General features: G+C 45.5%; 1 protein-coding gene across 8 annotated transcripts in view; it reads right to left on the bottom strand.

The window, feature by feature from the left end:
* The window catches only part of PLCB4 (phospholipase C beta 4), a 335,768-nt gene that overhangs the window by 137,730 nt on the left and 175,810 nt on the right, over positions 1–22,228 (bottom strand). For all 8 annotated transcript variants that reach the window (XM_088478044.1, XM_088478048.1, XM_088478046.1 and 5 more), the window contains 3 exons: positions 22,097–22,156; positions 20,876–21,019; positions 7,880–7,959 (listed from right to left, as the gene is read on the bottom strand). In XM_088478044.1, the coding sequence (XP_088334170.1) occupies positions 7,880–7,959; positions 20,876–21,019; positions 22,097–22,156 (284 nt within the window). The remainder of the gene's footprint in view (positions 1–7,879; positions 7,960–20,875; positions 21,020–22,096; positions 22,157–22,228) is intronic.

Here is a 22,228-nt window from a genome sequence, read left to right as displayed (position 1 = left end):
ACCTCCGGGGAGCTCGCCAGCAGCAGAAGATCGTCCAGGTACGGCAACAGACGTATACCCTGACCCCGAAGGTGGGAAGCCATAACTGCCATCACCTTGGTGAACACCCTCGGAGCCGTGGAAAGGCCGAAAGGCAACGCCCGAAATTGGCAGTGATGGTTCAGGATAGCAAACCTCAGATTCCGCTGATGTGCCGGTGCTATGGGCACATGGAGATAGGCGTCCTGGATATCGAGGGAGACCATATAATCCCCGGGTTCCATCGCCAGAATGGTGGAACGTAACGTTTCCATCCTGAACTTGGGAACTCTGAGGTATCTGTTCAGAGACTTCAAATTCAGGATAGGGCGATGAGAACCATTGGGTTTCTGCACCAGAAACAGAGTAGGATAGTACCCCGTCCCGCGCTGAGACTGCGGAACGGGAAAAATGACCCCTGCTTGTAGCAAGGATTCTATAGCTACCTGAATCTGGCCAGCTTTGGTCTTGTCCAGAGAAGGACTCGTGCAGAAACACTGGTGGGGCGGCCTGAACCGAAAAGACAGGGCGTACCCCTGAGAGACTACTTCTTGAACCCAGGCATCCGTGGTGGTATTGTGCCAACACTGGGCGAATTGGAGAAGTCGGCCTCCCACTCTGGGGTCCCCCAGAGAGAGGCCCGTCCCATCAGGCAGCAGGCTTATCCTCCTGCTTGGAAGAAGGGCGCCGAGCACTCCATGCCTGCTTCTTGGGCTTGGGTGCGGCCTTGGTCGCCGAATGTCTCGGGAAGGACTGGCCCTTGGCCTTACCCTGAACCCTAAAGGACCGAAAGGCAGAGCTCCTCACTTTAGCCGGCGCAGAGGCCGAAGGGAGGAAAGCCGACTTGGACTTAGCCAAAGTATCCACTATTTTGTCCAAATCCGGACCAATAGTAAATCACCATTAAAAGGCAAGGCCTCCAGACCCTTTTTTGAATCTGCATCAGCCCTCCAGGACCTCAGCCACAGGGAGCGCCGAGCAGACACCGCTGCAGCCGACACCCTAGAAGTGAGCAGGCTGGCATCCAAAGACGCTTCCCCGATATAGGAAGCTGCATCCCGCATCTGTCCCACTAACGCTCTCTGGATATCCGGAGCCTCATCAGGAAAGGTATCCTCCAAGGCATTGGCCCAGGCCTCAATGGCTTTAGCCACCCAGGAGATAGCCATGGACGGGCGAGCCACCGCCCCGGAAAGAGAATAAATGGACTTTAAACAAGTCTCCACCTTCCTGTCCGTGGGATCCTTCAAAGAGGAGATAGACGGCAATGGCAGCGTCGCGCTTTTGATCAAGCGGGTAACGTGGGAATCCACCGCCGGCGGAGTCTCCCATTTCCTGCAATGAGCTTCAGGAAAATGATAGTTCGCCGCCAACCTCTTCTGTGGATGGAACCTCTTACTGGGTAATTGCCAGGCCGCCGCCATATGATCCGTTAATTGATCAGACAGGGGGAACACAGTTGAAGTCACCTTGGCCTTTTTAAAATTAGGAAACTTTGACCTAGGAGCTGGCGCATCATCCTCAACATGTAGGATAGCCCGCACCGCCCTAACTAAGGCTGGAACATTAATGGAGGACTTAGCTTCCACCTCCTGCCCCATGGCATCAGAGTCAGAGTCCTCATGGATTTCTCCATCATCTGAGGACACTTCCGAGTCCGACAACTGCGCAGCTAGTGAACTCACAACCGGACGTTTAGACGCCCTTGGTGGCACATCACTTTGCAACATCAACTGAAATGCAGAGGACGAAGCCGTCAGACTCTGTACGGAGCTGGAGAGAACATCCACCCAAAGCGGAGGAGCCGTCGGAGCAAAACTCTGCAAAGGCACTACAGACTGACGCGTCACTGGGGGAGACTGCACATACACAGGCAGTCCCGGGTAAGGACCCACAGTCTGGGCCCCGGGGGGAGACTGCAATATTTGTGGAACACCCGGGGAATGGGGGATGGTGGGCTGAGGCAACGCCCTAGAAGGGACCGCTGATGGGACCGATAACCGGTCCGCAATAGATGCCAGCACCTGTGAAAACATTGCCCAAGGAGGGTCCTGTGACACAGGGGGGTTGGAGGGGCCCGGTACCAGCTGGCACCGCCCGCACAGACCATCCTGAGATAAGTCCTCCCCATCAACTCCAGCAGCACAGCGTCTGCAGGAAAATAGCACAGGAGCCACAGAGCGCTCAGTCTCCTCATCAGACATGATACCGTAAATACACAAGAAATACGTATCACCAGAGGAATTACGGATTTAACACCCGCGCACTCACCAGTATGCGACACAACAGCCCAGATATGGTACTGTGTAGCACACAACAGTATGTGACTGACCCCACAAATACGTGATTTATATAAGTGAGGGTATCAGAAAAACGCCCTTCCACCACACATCTGCCGGGCCGTAGGAGAAGGAAAGGGATAGTTATAAGCTGACAGTAAGGAGAATAAGTCACAGACAGGCAGCACTAGCAATAGTCACATACAATGCAGAAAAGTTAGTACTCACTGCACCTTCCGCTACAATCAACCGCCCAGATTCAGAGTCTGGGAGGGCTATAGCGCTGTGTACACTGTCCTTTAGCAGGGGACCGGTCCACTTGATACCGCCTGGGAGTCTGCGATGCCTGCCAGTAAAGATGGCCGCTGGAGACCTCAGAGGAGAAGTGGCCGAGAGATAAGAGCAGCTCAGCGACGCCAGACTGCTAGTTGAAAGGCGCGCTGAGCTGAGGGGAGGAGCCGCTAGACAGGGAAGGCTGCCTCCCCTGGCTAGCAATTAACCCCCGGGTTGCCGGTCCCGCTACCAGCCTGTTACCCTGGTGGTCTAGCGGACACGCGGGGTATTCCTCTATAGAGGGGGAGCCCGCCGCCGCCGCTAGCGCCTCCGGTCTGTCCCCAGAGACCGGAGGATTCTGACAGCATATAAAGTATCCGCGGGCCGCCGCACGCGGTGACCCGCGGCTTACCTGATCCCCGTCGCGTCCGGCAGCAGTCAAGGGAGTCCCCAGAGCCCGGCTAGTACAGGCTCTGCGGTCCCGCCGCGATCCCCAGAGCTGTACTGGCGTCGCGGCGCCAGCGGGGAGAAGGAGCGGCAGCGTGGACGTCCTAAAGGACAGTCTGATGCTGCCGCTCTAAAAGTGTAAAAAAAGTAGAAAAAAATAAAAAAAATTTCTTTTAAAATAAAGCTTAGGGGCTGCTCCTGCAGCCCCACTGTGACAGGGTGACCCGACTCCGGCCGGGCACCAACTAAAACTGTGGTGCCTGTGGTCGGGGGCGGGGTATAGAGGAGGACGGACCCAAGTGCATCCTGGGAGCAGCAAAGCTTTAACTGCGTGGTGCCCGTGGATCCAGATCCAGCTATACCCCAAGGTCAACCCTGTGGACCCCCTATGGACCCTGAAGTAGAAATTAACCGCATGCCGTTTAGATGTTAGGTTACAAAAGCTCAGCGGACAACATTTGCTTTAGCCTGGAACGACTTGACTCTAAATTGAACCGACGCTGTGCATAATGCAATACTGCGTTTGCAGTAATAATACAAATCAATAGTCATGTTTATACATTACTAAATGAATTTGTCTTGCAAGCTATCAATAAACCTCTGTTACAAACTGGACAAAATGCAGACGTACTGAACTGTATGCATAATTAATGTGGACGTATACCTATTTTACTGTACTGGACATACACATATATACGGTCACCTTCTGGTTTTATGGTTAAAAAAAAACAAGTTACATTAAAACAGCTTAAGTAAGTGCCCCTATAAAGTACCAAGTCTTCACCACTCAAACCTCACTCGCATATTGTGTCGTGCAAACATGATGCAATAAGTAGGTGCAATACATGGATCATGACTATGCAAGAATCAAGTCAAGCCCCTCCTCCTTCAATAAAGTGGGAGTGGACTTAAATTATGAACCATCAAGTCCCGCCCACATCTTATTTTTCCAATTTACCTCAAATTTGATGTGAATACAGTAGTGCTATGTTAAAATGTTTGGTCTTTCTAAAACATAACTTACTGAAAATTTTAATAATTTATATTATTCATAAATGATCGCTTGTCCTACATCAGTAACTTCATCATAAAAGAATTGACAGTATCCATCTTCCCAAGCTTTACTTCAGTTTGCCTTTCACCTCTGAGACACATACAGCCATGTAATATATTCTGCTGACACCGAGAAATTCTGATATATTTCCCCACAGTCAGGGGCGTATCCCTATTGGGTGCAGGGTGGGCCCACACCGTGCACCCTGCACCCATTAATCCAATACTTACCTCTCTGGAGCCCCACGTTACCAGAAGCATCACTGTATAAATTGCCTGGAAAATGGCCGCGGCGGCCATTTCCCCACCGTTTTGCGAAACCGTTTTGGGAAATCACTGGGAAAATGGCTGCCAAGCCATTTCCCCAGTGACCTGCGCATGTACAGTAGACTCTGGAACAGGCTAGTAGCCAGAGTCTACTGCTGTGCTCAGTGCACTGCTGGCCACCATGTAGAGAGGAGGGGGCCCCGGACGGAGAACAAACACGGGCCTACTCCTATCTTAATACACCCGTCTATAAAATATTTTGCAGATTGATAATATTGCCCATTTCCATTCAAAAACATAGGGGGGGGGCAATTCAATTCAGCGCGAGTTTGTTAAGCTCCAGGGATGAGAGCCAGAAGCTGTTCAATTGTCTGTATCGCTCCTGGCACTTAAGTCAGGAGATACAGGGGGTCATTCAGACCTGCTCGTGAGCGGCAGTACGCTCGCAAGCGGGTCGATGTTCCCCCACTGCGCATGCGCACGACGGAGGGAGCTCCGTCGAGCGCATGCGCGAGACCCGGCGAGCGACGGGCTCTCCATCGCTCCGGGTCTCGCACCAAAGGGGGCGTGCTGTCGATGTTGATTGACAGCACACCCCTTTGGTGGGCGTGCCGGGGGCATGCCTGCCAGACGGAGGCGTTCCCATGGCGTTCCCTCACTAGTGATGTCAGTGGGAGTGATTTTGGCTCTGATAGAGCCAAAATCACTCCAGGGCTTGCGGCAGCGAGACCCTACCGCAGGGTCTCCGTCGCAAGCCCGATGGTCGCGATGGTCAAGACCATCGCGACCATCATCATGGACGCTCGCTATAGCTGTGGGTGGTAACCCACAGCTATGCGAGCGTCCATGAGGACGCTCCAAAAAAAGGTAGGAGGGCCCTGATTCAGAGCGAGCGCTCTGGTCAGAGCGCTCAGCTCTGAATCTGGCCCACAGTTTACCGCGATTAATACTCAGGGTTTAGTCGCTGTAAACTGCATTTTCCGACTTAAGTGCCAGGCACGATGCAGCTACAGCACGCGGTAACACTGCAGGGATTTCTGCTTGCACCCTCGGGAATATCTCCAGGCACTTATCCCGGGAGGTTAACAAACTCGCGCTGAATTGAATTCCCACCATACAGTTTGCAAAAGTTGGAATAGATAGGTTTTGGAATTTTCTGTATTATGTGTATGGTAATATGGATAGACAACAATGGACGCATTCATAATTTGCTTTACAAAATATATACAACTGAGATTATTGCTAAAAAAAAATAAAACCTTCACTATAGCTAGCGACCTACAAATCCAAACTACTAGAATAGTGATACTATTGTTATTCTGTGTACCACTACAGCCAAAAACTCTACTAAACGTCACATTATGGGATATTTACATGTTACGTAGTTGGATGTTGAATCTATGACTATACAGGATGGGTATGAGATGCCGGGATTCGGGATTCTGGTGGTCAGAATCCCAACACCAGCATCGCTACAGGGTTAGCATACCGACACTTTGTCGGCCGGTAAGCTAACCCTCTCCCTACCCTAACCTCCCCCCTAGTGCCTAAACCTAACCTCCCCCTTCCCGCACCCTAAACCTAACCCTCCCCCCTTAGTGCCTAACCCTCTCTCTCCCCAACCCCTCTACTTACTTTCGGGATTCTCACAGGTGTCGGGATTCCAACGCCGGAATTCTGATCACCGGAATCCCCTACGTCTGTATTTTACCCGCATCTCGAATATACAATTTCAGCAAAATCCATACCAAATATTTATTACTCTGGACTGACTTAGGGAGGTTGGTGAAATAACCATCACCTGTTTTTTTGGTTTATTGAATTGTTCAACTATCATGTTGGTCACACATGGGCAGATACTGGGTAGCATAGTGGTTAGCAGTGTATCGTAACAGCGCTGGGGCTACGGGTTATTGCCATGATTAAGTAGGTTTCCTTCAACATGCCAGTAGGTTAATTGGCTACTGACATAAATGGACAGTAGTGTGTGTTTGAGGGGTGAGGACTTTATAGCTGTAAAAATGAGCGTTATAACAGTTTCTCACTTTATTTTTTTGCAGATAATTTGATCAGTCGAATACTGAATTTGCCTTTAATTTAATTTACACTTAGAAAGGAAACCAATTACAAAAACATTAACACATAAATGATTACAACATGTAAAAAAAAAATCAGCTAAAAACCAACATGTCCAGAAACATAGAACGGTAAGAAACTTGTAGAAATACTGTACATGCTGTTATTGTAGGAAACATGATCCTATTGTCCTGAGATAACCGCTAGGGGCCAGGGAACATGTTGGATGTAGTTATTATACCTCCGCACAGGATGGTTGCTGATGAAATCCCAACGCCTGAATTCTGGCCTGCAGACAGAACACCGGAGCCGGAATCCCGCCAGTTGAGACGCCGATGCCGGAATTCCACAGCCGGCATCCCGGACGTAATTATAGCGGGCCGGGTTAACTGTTAGCCGTGGGGGGGAGGGGTGTTAGGTTTAGGCAGCATGGGGAAGGGGGGGGTTAGGTTTAGGCACCACTGGGGGGAGGTTAGGCACTAAGGGGGTATAGTTAGGTTCAGGCACCAGGAGGCATAGGTTTAGGAACCAACAAGGAGGGTTAGGGTGCGTGGGGGGTTTCGATGCAGGAACAGAGGGTTGGGGTCTGAAGGGGGGAGGGTTAGAATACTCACGGAGCCTCTGTTGGGATACTGAACGTCGCGATGCTGCTGTCGGTATTTAGACAGCCTGCATCCCGGCTGCCGGTCTCCCATACCCAACCCAGAAAATGTATATAGGCACAAAAACAGCTGTTCAAACTAATACATAATCTGCAATACACATGTAATACGTATATGTTCTGTCATTCGCCTAATAAACTCATTTGAGATATGTTGCAAAACAAAAAGAGAGAAAGGGAACTGTTCTATTTTTTATTTTTACATTTATATATGTAACATATATGTAACATATAGTGGAGGCTATGACAGTTGCAATCAAAGTAAATAGATCCAAATCATAAAAAAGATAAAAAAAATTGGAATTTACGGTCTTGATTGTTTCTATGTTGTTGCTCAGTGTTCATTTTATGTTGTCTTTCATCAGATGGATACAGCTGAATTAATGAACGGTTTTCAACCTGCGCGCAAGGTCTGACATTTTATTTAGGGGGAGATTTATCAAATCTCGGCGAGAGGTAAAGTAACAACCAATCAGCTTCTGTCATTTTTGAAACATAGCTTGTAAAATAACAGTTAGGAACTGATTGGTTGGTACTTTATCTCCTGCCACTTTATCTCTCTCAAAGTTTTGTTAAATCTCACCCCAAATCTCTTAATATTTTAAATTATTATTTTGTTTTTGCTATACTTCATTTTAAACATTGTGCTTTTCAATAGAACAAAATATTTTGCATAGTAAAGAAGATTCTTGAAAATATAGGTAAATCTAGTCTGAGTTAGGTATAAGGTTTTACTATACACAGCAGGACAGACATATAGTAAAATACAAAACAGACAGAAAACAGACCTATAAAAGACACTTACTGTTTTTTGAGACATGTCATGGGACTGACGTTGTTGGCTCTAAAGTTATGCGTGATAGATCTTAGCCCTTCTACCCATTGCTGAAAGACATACAAACATATAGAACAAATAAGGAAAAGCACTCCATTTAGGACATATTAAACAACATAGGCAAGACATTTACTGTGTATTGCACATTTTAATTACATTGTGTTTTTTTTATTTTTTATTCTCAGCTTCTTCACGTTCATAGAACTCTGAAGACAAAAAAAGCAACATAGAGACGTAACACAATCCTGTTCCAGGCGCCAAGTGTGTTCCACAACCACACAAACCTCTCCCACCCACAAAAACTCTGAAGCTTGATAATAATAACACAAACAATATACAACATCAAAATATCATGCACAGCTGATCGATGACTTTAGGCAACCGGAAATGGAGTTACAAAGAGAATTGAAATGAAAAACGATCTGTCTTATCTGCATTATCGACCATTTTTTCGCAGTGAATTAGTTCATATTTTTGTGGGTTGAAATAAATAGAGAGTGAGGGAAAAACGTTTTGTGGTTTTTACAAAAAAAAAAAAAGAAGATAATACCAACTAGTACAACAGTAGGGTCAGCGGTAATGAATCCAAGATTGAATTAGGCTTGAGCTGCCATTACCATCACAGTGAAGCTTTCAGTGACAGGTTCTAGAACCGGGATCGGTATGATTTACCGCAGGCCCCAATCCCGAACAAATCCCGACAGCGGAAGCCCAGCAGAGGTGTAGATCCCCACTGCTAATTAGGTAAGTACCTTTAGGGGTGCCTAACCCTAACCCCCACTCTAAGTGCCTAAACCTAATCCCCTCTTCCCCACAGCCTAAACCTAAGTCTCCCGGGGGAATGCCTAACCCTAACCTCCCCCCGGGGGTGCCTAACTCCCCCTTCCTCTAGCCTAACCCTAACCCTCCTAGGGGGCTGCCTAACCCTAAGTCTCCCCCAGGAGCCCCTAACCTAACCCTCCCCCCCCAGCGGCTGTCCGCGCCCGGCGCACGGCTTACCTTTGATCGGGATGCCGGGTATCGGGCTCCCGGCATAGGTAAAATGACAGGCGTCGGGATTTCGACGCCTGTCACTAGACCCTTGCCGGGATTAGACGGTCGGGATGCCGACGGTCGGCATTTAGACCGACGGCATCCTGACTGCATACCCTAGAACCACATCATGCACACAACTAAAAGACAATTCCTGAAAACCTCCCAAAGATTTGTGGTTCACTATCTTGGAACGTGTTCAGAGACATTTCTGAGGTTCTGGTGTTCCACCAAAACACAGTCCGTGCACATCTCTACTTTTTACACAGCTTGCATACTTTTTCCTCAATTTTGCATCTTACTTTGCTTATAGTGTACTAGGTATTTAGGATTAGTATTTTTGTAGCAAAGGCATTGGTAGAAAAAAAGTAGCAGATTAAGCATAACAATGCATGGCGCTGGTCCAGCCTATCGTTCGTGTCTTTTGGCTTTTTACCCTAGATTGTCTACTTTTTACTCAATTGTGCTACGTTTTCCTCAATATGGCATCTTAGCTCACTTATAGTGTACTATAGTGGTGTCAAACTTGCGGCCCTCCAGCTAGTAGGTAGTTGGATTAGTGTTTTGGTGTGGCAGAGTCCGCAACGAGCTAAATGGGGCTATTTGGCGCTATTTGAGGATAGGTGTACATGGACACATCTGTAGCTCCAAATAAGGACAGTTCTAATAATTCCATGATCAGGAAGTCGTTGAACAAAGACAGTAAATATGAAAAAGTAGCAAGGAGGAAACGAATGATTATTAATAAAAAGCAGAGTACACAATTCACATGAATTTCGGGTTCTGGAACAATGTTCGCGAACGTTAACAGTGGAACTTTTTTGCTGCTATAAATTGTGTTATATCTATACAGACGACCAGGGGAATCACAGGTTATCTACAGAGAGATTTTAGAGTGAGTGTGGCCAGTCCATGAAGAGGGTATGCTTAGCACGTAACAAGCTATAGTCTACTTCACACAAAGGGGCATATTCAATTAGCCGCGAAAAGACCCGTACTTTTCGCCGACATAGCTGGTTTTCCATGCGGAAAAGTATCGGGCTCGTCCCAGCTTATCCCCGTATTCAATTCCAATCAACAAAAACGGAACCCGGCGAATTCAAAACCAGCGAAAAGTCCTGTCAGATTTGGGGAAATCAGCCTGACACCCGCCAAAAGATGCACTAACATTGGGGATGATTATAGATACCCCCGAATAGGCCTGCTGTAGGTATTTGGGGTACTTAAATTATCTCAAAAGCTGCTAATCAGCGTCTTTGCAGAAGTGGTGAAGAATAGCATTTAGCAGGGTTTTTTTGCAGAAAATAAGCAGTCCCAGCAAATTTGGGGTACATAAAAATGGGTGTTAGTATATTTTGAAGTTGCTAAAGTGAAGTTTTAAAAAACTTAAAAAATTCACCTGCCGCAAACACCTGCGCACTTAAAAACACCTGTGGCATACTTGGGGACCCCCCTTTAGTCCATTTCGCTAGTTTTTTAGTTTGTCCCCCAACTTTGTTTTTTTTTCACCTCCAAAATGAAAGTACTGTTTTGGGGTGTTCTTTAATTTTTTAAAAACTTTTTTTGACAGAGTTTACCTTTGGGGGGCTGTCCCAAGGGTGCAGGGTGGTTTCTGCAAGTTTGCCCCCCAAAACCCCAATTCTGCACTTTTTTTCAACAGCTTTCATAGGCGAATCTTTTTCCCCTATTCCAATGCATTGACTTTCCTCACCGGCGAAAAGTCTTTGGAATTGAATACGACGGTGAATACAGGGGTAAGTTTTCACCTGGCGAAATGACGTCACCGGCGAAACTTTTCCGCAGAAACTGACTTTTCGCACCTAATTGAAAACCCACCAAAGTGCAGTGTGTGTAACACTTTATACATATACATGGACAGCAATCCCAGTAGGCCATTAAATGTGGCAGTAGAGTCAGCCTGCCTGATCCTAATAATTTTATTTTTCGGGTATCACTACTCTGCAGAGCATTGGAGCAAGTCCGGAATCTGGGAGAGTGGCAAAAGAACCTGGCACTGGCCAAGAACATACATGTACACATTGGTCTCTTTATACACTGTATGGAATACAATATTAATAATTAACACTATAGATCAGGGGTTCCCAACCACGGTCCTCAAGGCAGACTAACAGTCCAGGTTTCAAGTAGCCATATTTGAGCACAGGTGTCTTAATTACTGTGTTTCCCCGATAATAAGACCTACCCTGAAAATAAGCCCTACCCTTACTTTTGTAGCCTGGTCTAAAATAAGCCCTACCCTGAAAATAAGACCTACCTTATTCTCTTTTTGAGCTGGGAACGCTGCAGAGACCAGCGTTCCCAGTCATGCAGTGCGCGGATGACGTCATGATGTCACCCGCGCGCTGAGGATCCTGTGCGGCCGCGCCTGCTGGATCATATTAGATCCAGTCAGCGCGCAAGTGAGAGGGACATCCCGGACGGCGGAGACTCAGGTAAGTACCGTACTGTACTGGTGGGGGATCAATTACAGGGGGGCTTGCACTGCAATAAGGGGGCCTGCATAAAGGACACTGCTACAGGGGGGCCTGCATAAGGGGCACTGCTACACAAGGGAGGCTGCATAAGGGGCACTGCTACAGGGGGGGGCCTGCATAAGGGGCACTGCTACAGGGGGGGCCTGCATAAGGGGCACTGCTACAGGGGGGCCTGCATAAGGGGCACTGCTACAGGGGGGCCTGCATAAGGGGCACTGCTGTCAATGTTAGTTAAAATAAGACCTACCCCGAAAATAAGCCCTATGGTGTTTTTTGGAACCAAAAAAAAAATAAGACAGTGTCTTATTATCGGGGAAACACGGTAGTACCTCAGTTATTTTGATTTAACCATCTGTGCTCAAGCATGGATATCACTAAAACCTGGACTGTTGGTGTGCCTTGAGGACTGGGAAACACTGCTATAGATGATGTAGGGGTGAGGGTCTAAAAAAATTAACTTTCTGTATCAAACATATTTATTTCATAGAAATAACAAGTGGTCAGGAAAAGATGAAACATCCCAAAATAAATAGACACACATATTATAATTAAAAGGAGACAGAACTGTGGTTTCTAAGTACACATTCTCCCACCTAATGGTAAGATGCCTGTCTCTTCATGATGGAAGCTGCTCTCTGGTCTGGTGCACTGATTGAGTGCTCAAATCCACACACAGTAGACTTCTCCACCCTAGTAGACTAGGGAGGAGAAGCTGCCGCCACTGTCAATGCACATCAACTCCGTTCCACTTCTTATAGTGCATGTTGGGTTTTGCAGCCCGAAAAAATTGTATTATATTCAACTGCTGCTGTGTTCAAGATTTGACAACATGCTGAGGGGTAGAATGGTGGCAGTAGTGTCAGCATTTTGACATGCTTTACTGCATTGACAGCATGCTCACTGTCTGCCCCATCTGTGTCACCCCTGTCTGTCGGCACCTCCCCTTTAGATTGTAAGCTCTCACAAACAGGGCCCTCTTCCCTCATGTGCTTCTTCCCTCACTATCATCTACTCCTAAATCCCCACAAGGGCACCTGACTTGGTTGCTTACACCCTGCTGCTTGTTGAGTGTTATGATTGCATGTATATAAACCATGTCCTTGTACTGCATTGTTGTGTACTGTTAATATCCATTTTCTTGTGTGCTCATTTGTTCATACACTTTGTAAGGCATTACGGAACCCTTGCGACGCCATATAAACAAAGGACAATAATAATAATATTCAAATACTAGGCTTTAGATCTCATAACATAACACTAACGCAATGTCAAAGCTATGCAATAATACAGAAAATCAGACAAAGCAAATCCTTTCTCAAAGCAATGTATATGAAAACTATGTTATGTTCTCTTATTGTTAGCAGTACCTGACAAAGGGAGTACTTTCCTTTTCAGTCTGTTATAGTAAATAATACATAGGTGTAAAAGATGAGAATGGCTAGATGTGGGTGAGTGCGTTAGCTGAAACTTCTATTCAATTGTTGATAATTATATAAACATAAATGAAATATTCAAATATATAACAAAATCTATAACCTTTATTAAATACACTGTACAGTACAGCCTGGTTAGTCGGAGACAGGTCTTGGAGCATTAACGAAACAGCTCTTTATGTAGATTGCTGCAGTCCAAAAACAGAAAATCTGGTGTGCGAGAGATTTAAACAATTCCATTTAGCAAATGGAAGTTGAAAGAAGCTATTCATTAAGATGAGTACTGATAGCAGAACACATGTACAGTATAAGTCTGCCGCGAGATCTAGATGTACTTATTTTCCTGGCAAACCTGCAGCTACAAGTGTACTAATGCAACGAAGAAAGACAGAATCTGAGATGTGTGTTGTTTTCGTCTCTTCGACTTCCCCGGCTGCAGGAGAATTCCTGTTATTTTTCCAGCTAACAGTTGGGAGTTTGCAATGCCGGGTTGAACACATTCATAAGAAGAATAAAATATTGTTCTGTTTGACCTTTAGAATTTAGCCAAATAATGTAGCTCTTAGTACCAGGCTTAATTTGATCATATATCGCTAGCTATGGCAGTTCTGTAAGAGGATTAAAAAAAATAAAAACACCGCAGTCTCACATGTTTGTGTATATTTCAAAGCATGCAACATTTTTCCATCAAGCTGCCCACAAAAAAAACGTGATCACACGTACAAGGATGGCCTAGATTGAAAATAATGTTCCCAAGAGTCATCAACACACTGCCAGATGCTGTTTTAAAGCGACAGGTTTCACCACCTATATTTACTATAGTGCAGGTTTTTAGAAGTGGAAATTTTGCCTATAGCAACCAATCAGATTCTAGCTTTTATATTCTAAAAGGCGCCAGATAAATGTTAAGTAGAATCTGATAGGTTGCTATGGGCAACATCTCCACTTCTAAAAACCCGCACTTTAGTAAATCTACCCCCTGGTCTGTGCAAAACAGGACAGGATGTAGTTTTTTAATGGATATTATATTATTAAATCAAGACAAACATTTATTTTTAATGACTACATTGTAAGTCATTACCCCTGATTCCACTGTAAATACTAAATCAGCCCTTTAAATCCCAGCGTGTGTAGGCAGGTTCAAATGTAACCGATAATCAGGCCGGTTGGGATCCTCAAACTCCATCATTTCAAAACAGCTTTTTACGACAGGAAGTTAAACAAAATCTAATGTAGTCTTGTTATTATATACTGTATCTTGTGATCAACTGAAATGACTTAGCTACAGGCACTGTTAGGGTAATATTTTATGTGATGTAGTTATAATCCCGACAGACAGGAGGCCGGCGCTTAGAATGCCAGAGCTGGAATCCCGACACCTGTCAGAATCCTGGCTCCGGCCACCGACTGTAAGTACTGGCATTAGGGGGAGGGTTAGGGTTAGGCACTAAGGGGGAAGGTTAGGGTTAGAGTGCAGGAGGAAGGTTAGGATTAGGCAGTGGGGAGGGAAGGTTAGGGGTAGGGAGAGGAGGAGGGTTAGGTTTAGGGTGCGGGAGGGAGGTTAGGTTTAGGCACTGGGGGGGAGGGATAGGTTTAGGCAGTGGGGAGGGAGGGTTAGGGTGCGGGATGGGGGTTAGGTTTAGGCACTTGGGGGGTTAGGTTTAGGCAGTGGGGAGGGAAGATTAGGGGTAGGGAGAGGGGTAGGGTTAGGGTACTGACCGAAAGGTGTCGGTATCCTTACCCTGTCGGGATGCCAGCGTCTGGATTCTGACCGCAGGGATCCCGAGTGGCGTCATCCTGTACCCATCCCATATTTTATAATACACAGTAAGGTGACGTGACTTTATTGCCACAAAAAATAGTGATGTTATGAAAGCTGAGGAAATCTCTCAAATTAATTCGTTGACTGCCACAGGCCACCTTACATTTCTCATTATCCCTCTCAGGACCCACAAACCTTCATAGTTCCTGCATAAGCAAAAGCACAACAGCTGTTCTGTGATGTCCTTCACCGACACCTGCGCAACTTCTAGCACATGCTAAACAAGAACGCCCTGAATCCGCCCATTTCCTCACGTTGGCAAATGCAAACAACTCCTGTACTGCAAATCCTTTCCCTGTGAAACGAGCAGTAGTTGCAGCAATCCTTCTCTTACATTTAAATCTGCTGACACAAGATCTAATTTTGTGAGATGAGATTATATAAATGATAAAGGGGTGCATAAGGCACATTTGCTTTGCACAGGAGGATGCACAACCTTTAGATTTTAATTTACTGCTTCAGGGCTGTTGTGGTTGGTGGGCATGGGGTGAGGGGGAGGAGGGGGTGTCTTCTTCACATCTATCTCTCATCTCTGTCCCTACTCCCCCCATCTCCCCCCATGTGTCTCTCTTTCATCTCTGTCCTCCTCCGTCTCTTTCTTTCATCTCTGGGGAGTTTCTGAAAGTGGGAGTGGGAGGGGGCAATCAAATGGCGGGGGGGTTGGATGAAAGTGAGGGGTTATGAGAGAGCTGTGATGGGAGGGGAGGGAAGGAAAGGAAAGGGGCGGGGCCTCCATGCATCTCTCTACTCAGTCTGTGCTAGACACACAGATACAGCATTATATAATAGATGAGATGCAATATCCCTTCACTTATATATCTAATTTAAGCCATGAATAAACTAATCTGAGTTTTATGAAAGAAAAAGTAACAAGTTGAGATCGATGCAGGGAATGGTGAAACTTTTATTTGTTCTACCATGTCCAATTTCTGGAGCATCTGACAACCCCAGAAATTGGGCACAGACTGATTTTCCAGCAGTGTATCCGAAATACAGAGACATGGGAGAACACCTTCAAATGCCCATGAATGCCAATAGGTGCACCAGTGTCTTCTGTGTCCTTTCAGTAGGACAGTGTAAGTCTTTTGATTTTCTGCATTACTTACCGAAGGTGTGATGGTAGCGATTGAATTATGAAACAGATAAGACAAAAAGTTATTTGTAATCTCTTCACACCTGGAGTTATGTTCATTGGCAATATCTCAAGTGAATTGTATATTGTTTATGCTTTAGGGACAAAAAGGCCATCTTTCAGTAGCCAAAATTCTGCTGAAAACAAAATAATTTACCCTCTGACGACCTAAAACCACCTTAATTCAGCTACTTGCCTTGAATTATTATTATTATTATTATTATTATTATTACCATTACATTTTATGTATATGGCACCACCAAGGGGCAGATGCATTGTGTTGTGCGGTCTCTTCTATAATCGCATACATAGACTATGGGGGATTACATACATATTTGAATCAGGCCCACAAGATGATGTGTGCACCCAGCCAATGGTGCAATGCGATATAACGACACATGATCCGTGGTAAGATAGCACGATGCGAATTACATGCTGCATGGCGCAGCACCGCCTCCTTCACCGCATCGTCCCATCTGCTGTGCAGCACATGATCTGTGTCAGAACGATATATCATACGATATATCATATTGGCCCTGATTCAGAGCCGGACGCTCTGACCAGAGCGCTCGCTCTGAATCAGGGCCCACCTCCATTAAAATGGAGCGTCCTCCTGGACGCTCGTATAGCTGTGGGTCACCACCCACAGCATATACGAGCGTGCAGGATGATGGTCGCGATGGTCAAGACCATCGCGACCATCGAAACTGCGTGCAGAAGCCTGCGGTTGAGTTTTTCAACCGCAAGGCCAGGAGTAATATTGGCTCTATCAGAGCCAAAATCACTCCCACTGACATCACTAGTGATATCAGTGGGGCCGGCTTCAGACGGTAGGCGTTCCCTTGGGAACTCCTCCGTCTGGCAGGCACGCCCCCGGCACGCCCACCAAAGGGGGCGTGCTGTCAGTCAACATCGACAGCACGCCCCCTTTGATGAGACACTCCGAGCGAAGGAAAGTCCTTCGCTCGGCGCGTCTCGCGCATGCGCACGACGGAGCTCCCTCCGTGGTGCGCATGCGCAGTGCAGACCATCGACCCACTTGCGAGCGGACTGCCGCTCGCGAGTGGGTCTGAATCAGGCCCATGGTGTGTACCCAGTTTTAGGTGGAGATTTATCAAACCTTCTAAATAGCAACCAATATGATTCTGGTTATCATTTATTTAATACTGTACATTCTATAAACTGATAGCAAGTATCTGATTTGTTGCTATGGGCAACACCTCCACCTGTCCTCTTTAGAAGGTTTGACAAATCTAAGGGAGCCTTTTACTAACAATATCTACATTTGCATTAATCCACGGTAACCGATCAAATATGAACTTTAGCCAATGCAGTGATGGACAATGAAAGCAAGTGTCTGATTGGTTGCAACAAACATTTTCACTTTTCTGTTCATAAAATAACTCCACAGGCTTCTAAATGTTCAACAAAACAAATACTGTAACACAATTTAAAATGATAGGCTTTATTTTCGAAGAAGCCACTGCTTCCAGGCAGGCTGGAGGGGAAACTTTAAAATGTCTCTCGAAGTCATTGTTAAGCCCTGGCGTGCTTTACACTGACTGCGTGTGACGCTTTGCGCCGGGAAGTGGTCGCTTTGTAAAGCCCGATGAGTGGTGGCTGTCACACTGCTTGCCCAAGTGGAATAAGAATGAATATCAGTTACTTGTTTGGGTGTAATGACTGATTCAGCATTACACCCAGTGTGGAACACATTTTAGGGCTGCTCTAAAAAACATGATGCAAGGAGCAACAATGTACTGTAAAATATAACAGCCAATAAGATTCAAGTTCTTATTAGTACAGTATAGTAACCCTAATGAAATCTGATATCTAATTGGTTGCTATGGTTTACAATTATCATTGCTCTGGGTACTAATATATATATATTTTTTTCTAAAATAAACAAATATATTTTTAAGTACAATTCTCCTTTAAAAAAAAGGAAACTGCTGGCTGGTGTTCAGCGTACTGTGATCATAACCAGCCACCATCTTATAGTCACCGCTCTTTGGTACAAGCTGCGCAGTCAGTCCAGTGTCTGTCACACAAGGACACTGCCTTTGACGGTCTTTGCCTATATCCAGCCCTAGCCACAGGCTGCATTCTCCTAATATATTTTCCAATGCGACTGGACTAAAGGATCAGTTTGTGACTTGCTGTTTTGTTTATACTTTAAACCGTAGAATATGTCGGCAAAGAAATCAAAAGACAAAATAAAGCCGTAAATGAGTCTATGACTGGAATATTCACTACTTATTACACCGGCTTGTCATAACTTGCTCTGCCAATATGTTGACAAGCTGCCAAACAAGCTGTATAAAGCTGCAATCTCACTCCATGTGCAGGGGAATTACAGCGTGCAATCTCTCCATGTAGACTCTGTGAAACCTGATCATTTCTTTGTCTCTACTGGAACTGTCCCCTGATGAATCGTTACAGCCTCTATCACAATATTGAATATCACTACTTAGAGTAAAACAAAAATTTACAATAATAATCATTTTGAATCTCAACAGATACCATGCAAAACAGAAATAATTAAAAAAGCATTTATACTGTTAAAAGGAACAATTTAACCCCCTCACTGCTGGGGGGGGGGGGGGGGTGAGTCCTGTCCTGAGCTAATTTTTTGACACTTTCTCTTGTCAGGTCCCAGCATCAATATCACAGATTTTGTCTAATGGAGTATCCACATAATGGAGTATCCACACAAAGATCAGTAGATATTGCGTTTTCAGAAAATGGGCACCAGGCAATAACTACAAAGGTAGTGTCTGACTCGCCTCTTGGAAACAAGGGTGCCCACACTTGTATTGGAGCCAGAATGGGGGAGAAAGAGAGGGCACAACATTTTTCCGCAGCGCTGGGTAATACAACCTGGTGGGGATCACAGTTGATCGCTAGACAATAAATACCAAGGAAGCCAAAAAGAGGACCATCCCCCCATTTTCAAAATGTGTGTGCCCCAGAATTTAGGGAGGCCAGGTTGGGGGGAGATCTTCCCCTATCCTAGGATTCCATGATTTTTCGGTAGTGCAGGGGGTTAATGTCTGGTAATCGGGGAACATAATTTAAAAGGGTTTAATAAACTCCCATGTTTCTAGCTGCTATGGTGGGTAAATAAAGGAACCTAAAGTCCCTTCATGTATCTTTTACGTAATTTTTTTTTCTTTATACAAAAATTTAGTATCCACTCCTTCCCGCAAAGGTAGGCACCCACGGGTCTTCAAAGTGCTAGATTCAGTAGCAACAACATTTCAGAGGGATCAGAGTGTAACAAGGGTTTACACTTTCATACCGCTGAAACGTTGCCTGTATATTTATACACTAGAGGATTTTTATTTTTATTAAAGTAACCAAACATAGAATTACAGTATCAAACTGGCATACATTAATGTACACAAATACCAGAGGTGCACTCTATGCTGTCAGTATGTCCCTTAGATCAGTGGTTCCCAAATTTTATTTCAATCATGGTGCCCTGAAGTATCAGCATATTTTTCACGGCACCTTTAGGCCAAATGTTTCTCATTGAGATACTCAGCAAACAATATTCAATTAAGTAAATTGTGCTCCCCTGTCATCCATAGGTTCTGATCTGTGGCTATGGACAGGGTCACACTTCTGTTTGTCCATGTATTTTATGACTGGCAGCCAGCAGCACTGGTCTTGCCTATCACATTAACAATAAATAATGTGATCTTGTAGTGGACCACCAACCCGTGGCACCCCTGCAAGTGCCCCGTGGCACCCAGTGCTTTAAATCTTAAAAATTCCTTTTATAAGGCACATGGGAAGACACACACCATATGAAAGTGTGATTAGAGGTAAAGTGATGAAGTCAAGTAACCTTAGGCATAAGGTCAGACACAAATTGAATGTGAGCACCTGGAGAACCTGCTGCTGCTAGCCACCTTTATGTGTTCATGAATCGGTTAAAATAGAAGTACAAAGTTATAATAGCTAATAGCCCACACTTTTAAAGACATACATACAGATATAGCCGCGATGGGCGCGCACAGCGCCACGCATCGCGGCATAGCGGACCTCTCGCTGGGCTGTGACTAGGCGTGGCCGGCGTTCTCCCCATTAAAGTCTATGGGATGTGCATGCATGCGGCACGCCATTCACGCGGACACACTAGTCGCGCCATCCATCGCGGCATGGATGTGCATGGCAACATCTGTATATTTAGTGGAAAAAGTGGCTGTTAATGGAAAACCACATTTCACGTTGCTAATATAAGTAGTTGTTCAAGCCTTACAGCGGAACCATGCTGTATGTTTTTAGGGGTGTTGTAACAAAAAACAGTGCTCCCCAAATTGAAATACTGTGGAGCTCCATGCCCGATACCGTCTGTTTTTGGAAGAAGTGGGGAGGGACTTTCTATAAAACAAATATCCCTAATACCCAAATAGATTTCACCCATAAGTTATGTGTCACTCCCAAAACTGACCAATCACTGTTAAGCCCCGTGCACACTAGACGATTTTTTAAATGATTTGGCCAATTCTGACGCATGGGAACAACAAATCGTTGAAATCGCCAAGTGTGTATGTTGACGATGCGCGCTCCTGCGGGTCATCAGCGACATCCTCCGTTGGCCCTACATGCAGGTCAGACAGGGGATGTCGTTAGCAAGCGCCAAGCTGCCGAATACAGCATGACCCCCGCCGTCTCTCCACCGCTGTCCGCATCGGCAAGTGTGCATGCACTTGCCGATGCAGACTCCCCCACCGGGTCCCGTCGCTGCCGATGTCGGGCTGGGTACACATCGTCTAGTGTGTATCCAGCATAAGTGTATCCTTTCAGATCTCTTGTCATTTGCAAACCTTTATGAGGGAGGTTATTAACAACACATAATTGTATTTGCTCTCCCTTGGTATATGATTAATTACTGCATTTGATATAGTCTTTGTTTGTCACATTATGGTTTTGTTGCTATTGCAATAAGCCAAGCCGGAATAAATCATTCTGTAATTACAGAAGCAGATTAGGGTAGCCACAGAAACATCATAGTAACATAAGCCGAGTTTAATTGCGGAATACCTTAGCTACTTCTACGCTCTCTGCTACCATGTAAGTGAAGTTGATGTTCACCAGGTCAGTACCAGAGCAGACAACCACTATCCGGCCTTCTAGCTCATTTTCAGCCTTTCCAGCGGCCTCCAGCGCAGTCAGCAATTTGGGATCCTGCACCAGGGGAGAAAGCTGAATTAAAATCACAAGCCATTTTTTTTTTTATTAATGATAAATTAAATGCAATGGGGGAGATTTAACAATCTGTTTAAATGGAAAAAGTTGCCCCATAGCAACCAATCAGCTCCTAGCTGCCATTTATATAGTACTTTCTATAATATTATAGCTACAATCTGATTGGTTGGTAGGGGAGACTTCTCCTGTTGACCTCTTTAGCAAGTTTGATAAATCTCCATCAAAACATTAAAAGCAATTGCTGCACACATGGTATGGCGAACGACATATGCATCATTTATACACTAAAATAAAGATGTGTTAGTGAAAATTCAAAATAGGGTTAATTTAAAGTGCAATTAAAGCACAGTTCCTCCAGATTATGGGTCTGATTCTGAGTTGTACGCAAAAGCCATGGTTTGCGTACAGCTGATTGTTGGAGAACTGTGCACGTGCAGGTCTCTGTTTGCGACTACGGTGGCAGTGTACCTAGGATGCAGCATGACTGACATGCTGCGGCAGTTTTGATGGCCACCGTTCCTGAATGGAGGGGCGCGTCGCCCCGTTTTCTGGGAGCGTCAAGTCCAGTGTCTACCTCTTAGATGCAAGCTTACTGGTCTCAGCTACGGAGCAGCGACCTTAGGCCTAGTGAGCATTAGGCTCACTCAAAGGCCCGATGCCACGATGGTGATCCGATGCGTTCAGGGAGGGCGTCTTTTGTCCTCAAATGCCTCTTGCGGCATTAGCATATGTTATTATCGCTGCTAAATCCAAAGACACCGCAGTGATACTAATAGCGAACAACTCTGCAACAGGCCCTATGTGTACTTTCCATTCTTTGTATTATCTTTTCGCATTCACTCTTGCTGTCGTATTAACGTTTTTTCAATGCCACTTTCAACTAAGGTGCCATCTACACGTAACAATACACCGGCTCTTTATGACATTTAGCACCTGACATTTCATACTCATTATTATAAGGTCGTCAATGCTCTGATGCCATTTGCAGATCTGCAGAATGATGAGCTTCTCAGCTGAGCTGTCGGAGAGGCATAGACCTACATCAGATGGCCTTACCTTTGGTACAGCGCCAACGCGTATGCTGTTGATTAGAGAACATTCCAAAACTTGACCTTCCTGCACAATAAAACATAAGAAAAAGAGAGATACGCTCCTGGTAAATTTATCACATTCATTTTCGAAAAACTG

The sequence above is a fragment of the Taudactylus pleione genome, unplaced genomic scaffold, assembly GCF_031769625.1.
Source record: "Taudactylus pleione unplaced genomic scaffold, aTauple2 ptg000206l, whole genome shotgun sequence".
Taxonomy (NCBI): domain Eukaryota; kingdom Metazoa; phylum Chordata; class Amphibia; order Anura; family Myobatrachidae; genus Taudactylus; species Taudactylus pleione.
The sequence above is the reverse complement of the archived record's forward strand: the minus strand, read 5'-3'. Positions and strand labels throughout refer to the sequence as shown.